Genomic DNA, 16,126 nt, shown 5'->3' with positions numbered 1-16,126 from the left:
TTTTTTTTGGTTTCTACGTAATGTCCTTAAAAATAGGATCCAACCACTTATAAAAGTCACACGTCCTTCAAATTTATTGTAGAGTTTAAAATAAAACCATCTCATAAGTATGAAAAAAATCAAAAAATAATTACCAAAAAAGAATAGAACGGTTAAAATTGAAACTTTAGATATTTTTTTGATGGTAAGAGTTGAGGGGTTTGAACGCCTTGGTGGGGAATCGGCAGTTTTTGCCGTATCTGGTTGCTCGAGGGTGCCCGCGTTGACACACCTAGCTTATAGTGATGACATCATTATATTTTGCAATGGGAGTGCACGCTCGCTGACATGGGTGATGGATGTACTAGATAAATACCAGAGGACTTCAGGGCAACTGGTGAACGCTTCTAAGAGCTGTTTTTTGGTGGGCAAGAAAGTGTCTCTTGCACGTGGCAGGGTGATCTCGCGAGTTACGGAATTCTCCGCCAAGGATTTGCCAGTCACCTACTTGGGTTGCCCTTTGTATGTTGGGAGACGGGTGAAAGGGTTGTTCAATGGCTTACTGGATAAAGTCTCACAGCGATTGACGGCTTGGCGAGATCGGTGGTTATCTATGAGTGCTCGGGCTCTACTCATTAAGCATGTGTTGACCTCAATCCCGGTTCATCTCTTGGCAGTACTGGTGCCTCCGAGGGGGGTAATTGCTGATTTGGAGCGGATGTTAGCTAGGTTCTTTTGGGGGAGTCAGAATTCGGTCTTAAAAAGCATTGGTCGGCATGGTCGAAGTTATGCCAACCTGTGGAGGAAGGAGGGGTAGGCTTCCGGTCTCTACAAGCGATCAGTGATGCTTTTTCCTGTAAGCTTTGGTGGTTGTTTAGGGGTGGACAGTCACTCTAGGCTAAGTTTATGCGGGGCAGGTATGTCAGTGGTTTACATCCTAATTAGGTGGTTTTTTCGCCTAAGTTCTCTGGTAGTTGTGTTCGGATGTTTGGGGTTCGGCGTTCCATAGAGATGTGTTTGCAGTGGGACTTGTCTGGGAGGGGAGTCTTCGTTCTGGTGGGATAATTGGAGTGGGCTTGGTCCGCTGGCATGGAGATTCCCAGAGTTAGCGTCTGATGCGAAGATTAATGTGTTTTGGAGGGAGAACCAATGGGATCTCTTGGCCATGGCAGCCCTTCCTTCGGAGATTACAGCGGCGGCGGTTGAATCCTTCTTTTGCTTTGGTACAGGTCCGGACAGTCCTGTTTGGACGTTAGAACCCTCGGGAGCTTTCTCCATAAAGTCGGCCTATCGGTTAGTTCGGACAACTGGAGTCCGGGTGTGGACCTTAGCCTACATCTGGCACTCTGCAATTCTGTCAAAATTGTCTTTCTTCATGTGGCAATTGCTGCAGAGGCGACTGCCCGTGGATGCAGTGTTGACGAAGTTTCAGGTTCATGGCCCTTCTAAGTGCCATTGCTGCTCGCAGTCTCAGTCGGAAACATTGCAACATGTTTTCTCTACTAGTGACTTGGCGAATGCACTTTGGAGTTTTTTTGAACGGTCGCTCGGCATTTCTTCATCCCCGATTGTTAATGATAGGTCACGGTGCTTTAGATGGTGGGGTACCCCTGTCAGAGGAAGGGCACTGTGATGGCTATACAGAACGCTGCCCTTACTTATTATATGGGCTCTATGGTGGGCCAGGAACACGGCTTGTTTTGAGGGTCAGAGTACCTCTGCTGGACAGGTTCGGGGATGGGTCATTCATGAGATGCAGTTGCTGGTCGAGGTGCATTTCCCAGCCATGTAGCGATGATCTCTTCCATGACGGAGCTCCTTGACTCTATGTCGACAGTGCGAAGACCACTAACTTCTACTTTGATGCGTTGGGTGTGTCTGGGGGATGGTTTTATAAGTTAAATACGGATGGCTGTGCCACATCTCATGGGGGGAGCGGCGGTAGGGTGATTAGGGACTCTTGCGGTAGGTTTATTCTGGCGTTTGCTAATTATTTTGGTCCTGTAAATGCCTTGCAAGCGGAGACGCACGCTCTTCTACTAGGTCTTCAGTTGGGGCACCAAAGGGGGATATCGCACTTAATTGTTGAGTCTGATTGCCTTGTATTGATCTGTTGTTTACGGAGGGTGTGAGGTGTTCTCGCTGTCATTCAACCTGTCGTTCAAGCTATTCCGGGAATTGCCCCTGAGGGTTATTGGTTCTCTCACTGTTATAGGGAGGGGAACTCTGTGGCGGACTCCCTAGCATTTTATGCCAACGCGCGTGGCTTCTTTGAGGTGTTCTCTACGGTAGCTCATCTACCGGGCCATACTAGAGGGTTACTAGCTCTAGACATGTAGAATTTTTGTGTAACTTCCGCTTTTCATTCCGAAGGTAAGGTGGTGGCCCTCCTCTGTGCTTTTTGTCCTCAGATTTTACCTCAATTTTAATAAAGTCTCATTTCAATTAAAAAAGAAAAAAGAGGTTACTTAATAGAGTGGGCAAAGTGCAACAAATATAATGTTAGGGGGAAAAGTGCAAATGACATCAAACTTTTGGGAGCTTATTGCCTTTAACCCTAATTGTACAACTTTCAACATTTACGTTATCAGCCATTGAAATCAGCAACCAAAACAGATCCACAGACAGAATGGCACAAGGCCCCAAGATCCTGAACTGTTCTTCCCAGCCGCTTGTGGAACTATCGGATTCCGACAAGTATTCAGGGACTAGAGGCTCATGTGAAGGGTGAGACGGAGTTTTATACATGAATGCCAAGCAAAAGAGCGCAGCAAAGGAAATTTGTCCTGCCGGCCTGCAATTTACCACCTATAGTAGTCTATTGTAACTATAACAAATGGATAGATAGTTAGGACAAGTTGACTAAATATTGTCCGGTGTACTATCCATGAAGGAAATTGCTTATGCCTATTAAGCCATCTTAGAATTGTCAGCCCAACAAATATTATTGTGCTGTATATGTTTGTCTATCTAAGAGACTGTTGGCAGCAAACCCGAATCCTGAATCCACTAACTCGGTACTCAACCACACGGTGTTGTAGGCTTGAGACTAGCTAGTTACTTCTCATCATTCGATATTTAAATAGATCATAGGGTTGCCACTTCTGCAAAACATCTTGATATGGTGCTTTAATTAGCTGAATTCCCTCTCATCCGTCAGCCTGAACAGGGTGGACGATTTTCAGGGTTGAGGATCTTTGACACGAAGAACCCAAGTACAATATCCAACTGTTCAAGATCGAGAGAGGGTTGACAAGGTAATTAAAAGAACACCAATCAATGATTTTATCTGGATGGAGTCGAGCAATTTTCGAATCTGTGTAATAAGACTACATCAGTTGATAATGTGGTGCAAGTATTGCAGAACGTCAAATTCTTACTCTAATAGATAGATGGATTCCAAGAGAAATTTCCAAAATGATGATGAAATTTAAAAAATTTCTGCAAAGGAGGCATTTTGAGTATAGAATTCTGTCCAAGGGGTCTTCGCATTCAACAAATGTGAACTTCTGAGCTCGCATTTGTTGAATGCGAAATCACCTAAAATTTTTGACCCACAAAATCCAAAAAAAAAAAAGAGAGAGAAGAGCCCGACCTCGCATTTGACAAATGCGAGGTCACATTTCTCAGTTTCTGCACTACTAGTTATGCTTACTTTTCTGCACTACCGGTTATGCTATTGTAATCTTTTCTGTGCTACTAGGTCATTTTTTGAACTAGTTTTTCCCGGTGTCTGAAGCAATATTTTAAAAAGCTACTACTTAGCTAGCTACACTAACTTTCACTGGTCATTTTCTTTTTTCTAGCTTTCTGCTGTTGAAACAGCAGATGCAATTCCTAGTGATGCAGCAGGGCTGATGCATTTCCAGTAGACAACGGAAGGAACAATAACAAATTAGAGAAACACACAGTTATGACAGCAAATCATGAACAACACCTATCTCAAGCACGTCGACGTTTTCAAGCTTTCCAGCGACTACTTTTCCGGAGATGGAGTGAGTTTTTGCAGCTATTGGGAAAAAATCTGGAACTTCTTCAAATGTTTGAAAGCTGATGCTAAAATGCTATGTTTGTAGCGGTTTGACTCTTGGTATTGGCCTCAATTTCGTCTTCGTTTTGGTGTTCCCAAATCGAAATTGCGTTAGGGATTTAGAATGTTAGAGCTACTCTGTTTTGAACATTCACCGACTATTTGGGAAGATAGCTCACAAAGCTCGCATTGAGCTTTGTGGTTTTTTTTTTCTGGCCAAAGACATTTCTGAAAGCACTAACCTCTGTCAAATGCGAAGTCCTTGAACTCGCATTTCACAAATGCGAAGATTCTAGTCTTAGAATTAGCTTCAAAAATAACCCCTCTTGCAGAACAATTTTTTTTTTTTCATAATAACCTAAGAATTTACTCTGGATTCCAAACCTTTCGTTTACCCGTAGAGGAAAGCCCACGGTTTGTTTTTCATTTGGAGAGAGGAGCCGCCTTCATTTTTGTAGATGGGGGAAACAAAAGACAAAGTAAAAGATTAGAAAATCGGTCCAAATATGATCCAAACCCCACTCTGCAAACTCCCCATAATCCCAATCCTGGCAAAGGATATCCATTAACTAATATGGCAACATTCAGGTTCAGCTTTTGCTGCATCAAGTTTGCGAATTCTCAGCCATGGCGCTATTACCTTTTTCTTCCCCCTTTGTCAGCTACCTAGCATTGGCGAACACATATGATGCACATTGAGTCAGTATTTCATTTTTTGTCTTAATTTCCGGTATAATTAGTAATTTTATTCTTCTGGCTTCCCCTATAACCATAGGGCTGTCTGTATAATGCTCAATTTTGGTTACCGGGAGAATTTCCTTTCGAACTAAAAATTCTTCATATTAGCACGAGTAAACAGTGGAAAGAGATTAGCAAGGTTGGAATTTTTTTAATCCCCAGGAATTATACCCCAGCCGAATGGAAATCGCTAATAGATTATGGATAAAAACCTACAAAAAAAAAAAAAAAAAAAGAGGAAAGACTGAATCTTTACATGCCGCCCCCAACCCCATCACACATGAGTGAATTTCTGGATATTATACAAAAAGGAAAAAACGAATGGTTTGGCTAATGGACACTTGATAAAAGAGGGATTTCAAGTGTTAATTAACTTTTTGAAAATTTGTATATATAGTATAGATAGTAGTTTATATAGACTTGTGAACGGATCAAGATAGGAAGCTAACCAACTGACTTAAACCAGAAAAATTTCCCACCTTAGTTAGGGTAAATTACTAATAACTCCCCTATAGTTTCATCTATTATCACATAACCCCCATAACGTTTCATAATATTCATTTCACCCCTTATGGTTTCATGTAAACTGAAAATTTAATTGAAAATAGTTTATGTAACATCGTTATTTAAAATACTAGTACTGCCCTTACTCAGATGTTAAACCAAATAACAACTTAACCATCTTGTATAAAATCATAGGGGGATTATGTGGATAGATGCAAAAATCACATCGGGGTAAAGTAGATATTTATGCAAATCATAGGGAGTTAAGTGAATATTATGAATTCATCACACACACTTTTAGAGTACATGTGGTCTAATTGATGTAACTGATTATGCATTTCATCTATTTTCATTTTGCACAAAATTGTAAGGGGTTATGTGACTATTTTAAAACTACATGAGGGTTATGTGGCTATTTTGAAACCTTCCTAAAGTAATCTGACATTAAATAAAATCACAAGAAGATTATATGAAATTTACCCTAGTAGTTATTAAATCTGATTGGGTCATCAATCTAGCAAGAGGACTGATTGAGTGCAATTTAACTGTGGGTCGACAGGTTAGTTGACCTAATGAATTACATAATAGACTAAAAAAAATTGTACTTATATTATTGAACATACTATAAAACAACTAAAATGATCCACTAAACACAAACACATACACCAAAAACACAGACACACACACACACACAAAGCCCTGTGACCTAGCAGTTGCTACTAACCTTTACTTTGTAAGTTTTAGACCACTAGTGAAGCCATGAGTAGCCTATTTGAATCTCATCAACGCAATATTTTTAAAAACTCAGCCAAGTTTCAGCTTTTATCGATCAAACCAAAGAGCCGTCAATTAATTTTACCGCCTGGAACTAAGGAGATAATGGTTGCGCCAAGCCAAAATAGTCAATGAGTTCTTAAATATTCTCCAAAATCTCTACCTTAACCACCTACATACAATTTTTTTGTTTTCTCTTTACATTTTGCTTACTCCTTTCTTTCCTTAACTAGTACTTGCAATCAATAGAATTCCTAATCTTTTTCAAAGGATAATCATTGCCATACTTTAATCAACCAAATAAATGAATTCAATTGTGACATTGATAACATAGATGATGTCATTTCAAGGAATATTGAAGAAACAGTGAGAAAGCAGCACTGGAAAAATACCGTCTTTACAACAAATTCTTCTTCTGAGGTAATCGTACTTGACAAAAAAGGGGATACAATCAAAATATGATACCTCAGGGGAAAAAAACCAAAAAAAAAAAAAAAAGGAACCATCTAAGTTTTCTGATGTACTCCACAGTACCCAGTAAAGCATCTACTCAAATCATCATGGAGGAAACCACAAATTTCCCCTTCTTTGAGACATCTATTTCTGTTGAACAACATAAAACAGAAGGCTCCAACGAACGCTTTCTTGGGTTCACTCTCACTGGCTGTAGTGTATTAGAACCAAACAAATTGGGAAAATTCAGCCTAGCTTTTGCGCCACGCATTTCAAAAGCAGCTTGGTCGTAAGCCAACGCTGCATCCTCGGGCGTCTCGTATGTCCCAAGCCAAATTTTTGATCCTTTCTTCTTGGGGTCTCTTATTTCTGCCGCAAACTTGCCCCATGCCCGCCTCCTAACGCCTCGATACCGTGTCCAATCTACCGCAGCTTGTCTTCCACGCGCGGTACTGGCTTTTGGTTGACCTCCTCGTACAGCTGATCCAACTCCTGCTGTTTCTGATGAGTTGTTACTCGTACTAGTATTTGAAATCATTTCTATCCCACTTCCGCATGAATGGAAGCTGCCAAAACTGGTGCTGGGATTGCAAATGAGTGGATCGTAACAATTAATTTCAGATATAATATCTTGGAAATCAGGATCATTTAGCAGATGGTTTTCAAAGAATGAAAGGAGGGCTAGGTCAGAATCCATACGGGTTGCTTCGTATATCATATTTCTTAGCAAAGATCTTCTGTGGGTTTTGTGGGTTTTCAGTTGATATTACTTTGGATGGTGACGCAAATGGTGCCAGTGATAAATATACAGGGATTGCTGCAAAATTCAAACTTACTTTAATGATCAATTACGTTTTGAAAAATTGGATATTAATTTTCTATATCTTGTATTAGTTAATGGCTTAATTGCTTATGTTTCTTTTCCAGTACACGACATTGTTTTTTCTGCTTTAGAGACTTCTAAGAAGGTCAAATTAATCACGTGTTTGTAAAATATAATTTACTGCCATTATTTCTTTTGTTTTGAATCAAGCTTTTACACTATTTTATATTGGATGCTACAATTCAACTAGCTTCTTCGAAAGAGATGATAACACAGCTAGCAATGGTAACAACAATGCAAACGCTTGATATATTACTGATGGAAACCAGCAGATGACCAACACAGACTTTGTTCAATAGGTTAAAATATTGTGCTATCCTTAATGGCCTGTCCCCTGTATGGTTTTATCTATATTTTTTAGTCCTCTATTATAATACCTTTTCTTTGAAGGACAGCATCTCCATATATATGCCCTCTGTTGGACAGATCAACATTTGTTTTCTTTTTCTTTTTTTTTTTTTGGAAAGAAAAGTTTGGGTAAGGTTCGACTCTGATCACTACCATATATCAAGATATTTACTCTTGGGAATCACCTACTAATGCAAGCATTTACATCGATTAGCCAGAATTCGACGCATGATCGTTTGAACAATAATAATTCATCCTAATCAATTGAACTAATTTATGCTAGGAATAAATCTACATGTGTCAAACTACTATTGTAATAATGCTTAGGTCATGCAAGTAGCAATTATTTCCCTTCCTTAGGTCATGCTTAGGTTATGCAACTAATTGGTCAGTTAAGTTTCATTATAAAATTACTACGACCGCTTAGCTCCAATTATGGAAATATCAAGAATAACGGATGGAGATTGACTAATTACAGTCGAAAGAAATGCATGTGGATATGAACGTAATAATTTTCTGGAATTTGTATTTCACTGCTTATTGTTGCAATATATTGAAATTAGAAAATAAAAATTAGCGGATCCTGAGAAAATGAAACTATTCATACCTATAGTTAGTCTACGTACTTTTCTTTCCTTTTGAATTAGTAACTTTTGCATTATCAAAATTTACAAGCTAAATAAATTTTTGTCCCCAAAACTAATCAAAGGATTGGTCCATGGTACGAGGAATTAAAAGTGCAATTAGACAATTATTTGTGTTACAGACGTGTTATTGGGGTTAATATAAATTTCCAGTTGGATGCTGCCTTCCGTGGTCGAATTATTATCTGCTGATAGTATATATGAAGAGATAATAGATGTCCAAGAAGTTAAATTTTCCAAAACCGCTCGACAATCCTCTGATGTACTTCTCTATCTCATTAGGACATCAATTGTTCCTGAGGGAACTTTACAAGGAAATAGTAACAAAAACAATTTGAAAACTTAGATTATTTTGATTAGCAGATAAAGACGAAAAGGATACGTCCCAAATAGTAGGCAGATGGCATATATGAATGTGGAACATACAAAAACTTCCATGTGCAAATACGACCACGCCCCTATTGTCATCAACTATTGGAGAAAAACAAAAGGGTAACGTACGGCTACTACCCTAAATAAAGCAAAAGCGAGTTGGAAGTCTCTGAAACTTCCCCAGTAGTGATGTTCAACATTGGCCAAGGAAACTAAATAAGTTTGATCATCGAGAAGTCAATGGCGCTGAAATTTGCACTTCTTTTGAGGTGTTGACGATGATGGAATAATTGAAGGCTCTAAAACACGCCTTCTTGGATTCACTCTCGCCGGCTCCACATTATTAGAGCCGATTAGGTGCGGAAAATTAACCCTAGCTCGTGCACCACGCATTTTGAAAGCAGCTTGGTCAAAAGCCAATGCTGCATCTTCAGGTGTTTCATACGTCCCAAGCCAAATTCTTGACCCTTTCTTCTTGGGATCTCTTATTTCAGCTGCATACGTCCCCCACGGCCGCCTCCTGACGCCCCGGTATCGTCTCCAGTCCTTGGACACATTTTCCGCAGGTGCAGCAACTTCTGCTGCTGTGATATTCTGTTCCACCTCGTCTTGACCCAACAGTCCAAACTTGAACGGGATATCTTCTGATGCACTATTCATTTCGCAATTATTTAAGGCTACTTCTCCCGAATCTCGGGAGCCGCCATGACTCGGGCTAGAGTTGAAAACCTCTGCATCATTAAAAGAATACAATTCTGGAAAAATGTCTGAGAGATCGGTGTCATTGAGAAGATGGTGCTCTATTGAAGCTAGAAGGGCTAGCTCAGAATCGGGGGTTGTAGTTCCAAACATTTCTGAACTCTATTATTTGTGGGTTTTCTGTAGCTTCTGAATTTTCTTTGATCTACAGCGATTGATGAAGAATCTGATGTCCAATATATATACGTGTATATGTTTGGGCCCGGCCGCATGCGAGAATAAACATGTCGAGCACGTCGGATGAATGGCCTATTTGTTTATTTATTCTCTAAAGTACCATAAGATAATCCATTGTGTGGTCAATTTCTTGAATGTTTTCTTATATATTACGTATTATTTTCCAGCTAGAAAGATTTCTTTTTTTTTTTTTCAGTCTTAATCTTAGGGCACTTCTAGGAAGCTTTGATTAGTGATGCGTGTCTGAATAATAAATCACATGTGCATTCGGGGCTTAATATATCTTTTTTGAACGGTGGAGTACTACTTTCATGTCTTCATTCAGTAACCTTTCTAGTTTGGTTCCAGAAATAAAGTTCCTAGAAGGTGGACTAATTTGGGATGAATGATGCAGACAACGATCATGGCAAGATTCAAGAACACAAGTACAGAAGGAAAGAACCCACACAGAAAGTGGAGGGCACCGTTATTTTATTTAAAATTTTTTTTTTGGTGGTGGCAGAATGCGTAATGAAGAATGAAATTTATGAAATGATACAGAACTAATTAACTACTGTCAAATTCCTGAGTGCTCGATTACTTGCCTGCTATACGTGAATTGAAGAGGAAATTTGCAATGTAAATAACTTTTGTTCCGAAATCAATAGGGCCTTAAATTCATCTGTTCAATGGGAAAACCTCTTTTCTTCTAGTACTACGAAATACAAGGTACAAAGTATATGGTTTGCCTGAGCAACAAACTTTTCTTTTCCTCTCTACATCTTCTCTTATCAAACTTCTCTCTATTTTTTTTCCCTCTTCTCAAAGGCATACCTCTTAAAGAGGGAGATCATGGTCCCTCACCGTGATCTCCCTCCCATGAATTTCATTTTATTTTATTTTTCTAATAAAATTTCTCCTAAATTTTCTTAGTGTGTTTTTTTAATTTTTTCTGGAAATTTCTAATAAGACTCAAATGTTCTTCTTCTAGGGGATCCAATGGAGATTTTTGTGTTTTTCTAAATTTTGTTATTAGGTTTGAATTTGTTTCAGATCTGGTCGTCAGATCTAAACTTTTTGAAATTTTGGATCTATTTCGACAGATCTCATCATTATTATTGGAGATTAAAGCCGTTTATTAATAAATCTAACGATTGTGACATGCATGTAAAAAAGCCATAGCGATTTATCAATTTTAAAACTTTTTTGTATTTTTCAAATCTATTATATTTGTTGAATTATAAATTTATAATTTGGAGTGCATGTTTAATTTCCCATTAAAACAATAATGTAAATCAAATTATACTATAATAGTAATAGAATTAGAAATCAAATTGTATTGGATGATATTTGTTAATGAAATCTGCTTTTTATATAAAAAAGAAAGGGTACAAAATATTTGTTTTGACCACTGCCATGTTTTGGTGTTGGGGAACGGGTTGTCGGGTTGATTTACCACTGTTAACAACAAAGGTCAATGTTTTCGCGTGAGGTCAATTTGAATAACTAACCAGCATGTTGACCTCACTATCGGTGTGAGGCTAATTTTGACCAGAGTCAGATTTGAATATTTTATTTGGGCAAACCAAATTATATCTCCAAAAATTGAATTTTCAGTAAGACGTAACTCGAATAAATTAGACTCAAAAGCTAAGTAGAAATAACATGATTTTATACGCTTCTCCTTTCAGGTTTTAAATACATTACCATTAATTAAATCCTATATGCTTATCTATGTGGAGGATCATAGTCTAAAATAAACTGTCGGTCTCTTAGTTCTTTGAAACAACAATGATTGTATTGAATTGCACTTTTTTTTAAAAAAAAAATATATATTTTTTTTTGTCAGTTAGGTTCTCTTAACATCATCCCTTATTTTGACGAAAGAATATATTCCTTTGTCTTGTGTAAAATATTGTAAAATTTTTATGGCTTATTTATTTTTCTTGTCACCCCTGTCAAGCAGACAAAGAATCGCACAAAAGAACAAAAAATAAATGGTGAAATAATCGTTACACATGTGCTAAATTCATCCAAAGAGATTCTAGTAAACAGGAAGGAAAAAAAAAAAAACTTTGTAAAAGTAAGAGATGCCTTGGCCTTTCTTGGTTCTTTTACCGAGTTACAGAATTGTAGTATGAACGCAACATAAACAAATGCAAAATATCGATTTGAATTCCAAATATTTGTTCTGAATATTTCAACCCACGTGCAGGTGTACTGTCTCAGCACTGTAGCTAGCTCAAATTTCTTAGATGCATTTGTAATTTACAATTTTTTTTAAAATTAAAACAGTGCTAATTCAGGGTTGAGGCTGAAAATCTGCTAGACAGTTCAGCAATATTAATTGTTCGGGCAATTCCCACTTCAGTACTCCTTGCTATGGATTAGCTTTTAAGTAACTGAAGTCAATATAAGTAGGTTCAATTAATAAGAGAACGGATTATTTCTTTAAAGAAAAAGGTCGCACATTCGATTTCTGTTATCGATATGAGAATTGTGCTGGTGAATAATTTATAAGTATAGTACGAGCCATCTATAATTCTAAGAACGTGTCTTAATCTGTAGTCGTGATTGAAGGCAAAACTATCTAAATATTACACCAACCACTGACATCAGTAACCAAAACATAAGGACAAAATGGCATGCACAAGGGCTAAGGGTTCGTGTTAAGGGTAAGCCGGAAATCTATATGTGAATGCCAATTACGCTAAAGTCGCAAAGAAAATTCATGCCTGCAGCCTGCAACGTTACTCCTATACAAGTCTTAACATATTGGTATATAATTAGTACAAGATGACTAATTATTGTCTAATATATACATGAATGAAGTTGCTTATTCCAATTAAGCCATCTAATTAGGATTCTTAATTAACCAAACAAATATTATTGTGCTATATATGTTTGTTTATTAGAGACACCTTTGGTCGAGCTTGAGACTAGCTAATTAGTGCTCATCATTCAATATTAATGACGGAATCGGTTAAAAAGATTGTCAAGGATAAGATCAGCACAAATCAGCTTGTTATGAGTTTTGTTTAAGTAGATCAAAGGGTTGCCACTTCTGCTACAAATCTTGATAAGGTGCTTTGATTAGCTGAACTCCCTTTCACCTGTCGGCCTAGCTAAACCGGTCAATGACAATTTTCACAGTTGAGGAATCTTTGACAAGAAGAACCAAGTGCCATATCAAACTATGGAGGACCGAGAGGAGGTTGATAAGGCAATTAAAAGATCACCAATCAATCAATTTTTGAATTGAATAATAAGCCTACATCAACCGACAATGATGGTGCAAGTAGAGTCTGTTAAGTCCGATCCAATATCTCTAGTCTCCTTCATGCACTCTACTGTAACTCGATACAGGATCTCGAATGGACAATAATTTTTATACGAGAAGAAATTAAAGGCAATGCAACTGATACATGAACATGAAGATGAAGCGGATTTATCTGGGGCACGCAGTCGCTTCCAATATTTGCAAATATTTCACTTTTGGTTAAGATTTAGACCTGGAATTTCATACATGGCTAGCTTATAGAATTGGTTCGCCCGTAACAAAAACTTGAGTAGCTTATAGAATTTCGGTGATTTAGAAAGGAGACATAAATACTTAATTAAATGTCTAGCTTCTTCTTCAATAGGCAGCTAATGTTTGCATCAGCAAATAAAAAGTTGATGTAGCTCCACGCTTTCTCCTGCAGTGAAGAAGTGAAACTAAGTGCTAACTATATGCCAATTTATTACTATGATTTATTCTTCTGTATATGCTAACTTGCTATATGGAGCCATTGTCAAGTTTCCTCTTCTTCGGTGAGGAAGAAGTGGAAGTCTCTGATGGGCGGCTCCTCGGGCTCACCCTTTGAGGTGTCGAATACATGTTAGAGCCAACCAAGTGTGGAAAATTAAGCAGAGCCCTGGCGCCCCGTATTTCAAAAGCTGCCAGGTCATAAGCCATTGCAGCATCCTCAGCTGTCTCGTATGTTCCGAGCCAAATTCTTGACCCTTTCTTCTTGGGGTTCCTTATCTCCGCGGCGAACTTCCCCCACGGCCTCCGCCTTACACCTCTATACCTCGGCCACTCTACTGATGCGGGCTTTCCACGCGGCAGCTCGAACTCCATTCTCTGCTCCACCTGATCAATTTTGACCAAGTTATCGGTTGTGGTAGAGGGTGGATTATCGAATATTTCTCCGCAACTTTGTGCTAGAAGAGAGGCTTCACAGCTAGAGTTGGGATTATAGCCGTAAATTGTTCCATCAAAAAAGCTGGATGCTGGAAAAATATCAGAAAATAGAGAATCATCCAAAAGTTGCTGATGTACGGAGTCAAGTAGGGCAAGATCAGAATTTGAGATGGTTTCTGGGTGCATGATTTTTAGGTTGAAGATGATTTCTGAGATGGGTTCTGCTCCCTGTTGTCAACTAATCAAAGAGCTGTGGAGGTTGGAAGCTTTGTACATTGGCGTTCTTATATACGGGAAAATTAAGCATGCAAAAGAGAGTTCTTTATCTATTCAACCACGTTTTGGATATGGCTTTATTATTTAATCCAAAGCAGTTATTTACTAACTTTTGTGGAATTTCCAGTGAAGGTTCGGTAGCTATTTAACAGCCCGAGAATAATTCTTCATAAAAATTTAATAGTTTTTTATTCCAAAGATCATGAGTTAGTTTTGATAGAATGAGAGTTTTTAATTAATTGAGTAATTCCTTCTTTTTTAGTGCATTAAGGATGATATGGATATTTGGTTTGGTTAGAATATTGGAGTTCAAGTACAATTAAACAGCATAAATGGCCATTATATCATATCATGGATTAATCTTTCCTATATTGACAGTATATGTATCAGCATTTGATGAATGATAATTATATAAAATTTAAATTTAAAATTCAACTTTTACATATATATCATGAATCTAACAGTGATAGTGTATACACTGTCGGCGTATGTAAGATTTACTCATGTATCATTATGCTAGATGTTTTTTACCGGTAAATTTTTTTTTTTTTTTTTTTAGCAGGCATGGGTTCTAGGATTTGTATATTCTCAGAATACTTACTACAAGCTCATCAAATGTATGAAATTTTGCCTTATGCACTCCAATCTCTGCGGTGGCTAACTATTTAGGTGGAAACTGGAAATAGCTAGAATTGTAACTGAGGGTCAAATATGAGTGAAAACACAATCAGAATTGGTTGATTTAGAAATTCTTAAAGAGTTGATACGATTAATAGTTTAATGAACACATTGATGCTGATGCTGCTAATAATAGCATGATACTATTTGCGGAATAACAAAATTGTCTATAGTACATTCCTTTTATTTAGTATTTCTTCTTTTCCAGTATGACTAGGGATTTTCTGGATAGCATTATTGGCCAAGTCCACTGTAGCTGTACGGTATTGATCAGGTTGTGAAAGGAATATCACCACATTGGGAGCAATAACAATACAAAATATCGTCCCCAAAATTCAACAACCAGTACTGTTACTTGGGATCTATGTTTAAAAAGATTTAGATGTCTAGTATTGAGATCTAGGGAAGGCCTCCCCAAAGATTTTGAATTTTAGTATTGTCACGTTAAATATGAACACACACACACACAGTCACACACGTGTATTATATGTATATATATATATATATATATCATTTTTTACAGGAAAAATCAATGAGCTGTGTTTGGATAATAAATTATTTGAGATAATTTTGTGAAAAAATACAATAGCACTATTTTGATGTGATATATGTGAGATAAAAAGGTGATTAAAAAATGTATTGATGATGCAAGTAAATCAGTGAGTGTAAATAAGGTGGAAACAATATATAATCCAAATACACTCAATATTATTTTGTAAAAATTTATTTGATTACATCATCAACATATTTTTTAACCATCTTTTTATCTCACGTACATAACATAAAAGAAGTGCTATAGTATTTTTTTTTTCAAAAAATTATCTCTAATAATTTACTATCCAAACTGTAGAATCCAAAAATCTATATAGGAGATAAATTTGACAGAACCAATATCATAGGAAGGTAATTCACACACATAAAAATATGTTTGGGAGAAGACGAATAGTACCAATAATAATTTATTAATGACATCAGAAGAATAAGACTCTCAATTCTTCACTCTTCTCAACTAAATACAATAATATAACTCCCTATTTATAGACTAGATGATTTAATAAATAAGTCTTACAACTATAAAATTTTTTTAATAAGATACCAATGTCTAAACAATCAAACTGCTATAACTTGACTCCAATAAAATTACTAAAACCCTAACTTAACTAAAACACTACTAAACAATAATATAAAAATTTTTAATTTGAAGCCTTGATTAAATATGCTGACACAAACACACTCCTAGCAATAAAATATATTTGGTAAAATGATGAATGATGAGAAATTATTCCGAATCCCTGTGTTTCGCATGTAAGGTCAACAAGAATGAGACATATTGATTAACAAAGTAT

General features: G+C 37.1%; 3 protein-coding genes across 3 annotated transcripts; all 3 read right to left on the bottom strand.

Annotated features, from left to right (window-relative positions):
* Positions 1-6,575: 6,575 nt before the first annotated feature.
* LOC113724078 (ethylene-responsive transcription factor 2-like) lies at positions 6,576-7,175 on the bottom strand. Its single transcript, XM_027247020.1, has one exon. The coding sequence runs from the start codon at positions 7,173-7,175 to the stop codon at positions 6,576-6,578; it is 600 nt and encodes a 199-aa protein (XP_027102821.1).
* Positions 7,176-8,962: 1,787 nt separating this feature from the next.
* On the bottom strand, positions 8,963-9,577 carry LOC113724077 (ethylene-responsive transcription factor 13-like). Its single transcript, XM_027247019.1, has one exon. The coding sequence runs from the start codon at positions 9,575-9,577 to the stop codon at positions 8,963-8,965; it is 615 nt and encodes a 204-aa protein (XP_027102820.1).
* Positions 9,578-13,418: 3,841 nt separating this feature from the next.
* On the bottom strand, positions 13,419-14,044 carry LOC113724075 (ethylene-responsive transcription factor 1A-like). Its single transcript, XM_027247018.2, has one exon. It carries the CDS (start codon positions 14,010-14,012, stop codon positions 13,419-13,421), a length of 594 nt encoding a protein of 197 aa, XP_027102819.1. The 5' UTR covers positions 14,013-14,044.
* Between the last annotated feature and the right edge of the window lie 2,082 nt (positions 14,045-16,126).

This window comes from Coffea arabica, chromosome 2c (genome assembly GCF_036785885.1).
Source record: "Coffea arabica cultivar ET-39 chromosome 2c, Coffea Arabica ET-39 HiFi, whole genome shotgun sequence".
NCBI lineage: Eukaryota > Viridiplantae > Streptophyta > Magnoliopsida > Gentianales > Rubiaceae > Coffea > Coffea arabica.
Note: the sequence above shows the minus strand (reverse complement) of the source record. Positions and strands in the feature narration are given on the sequence as shown.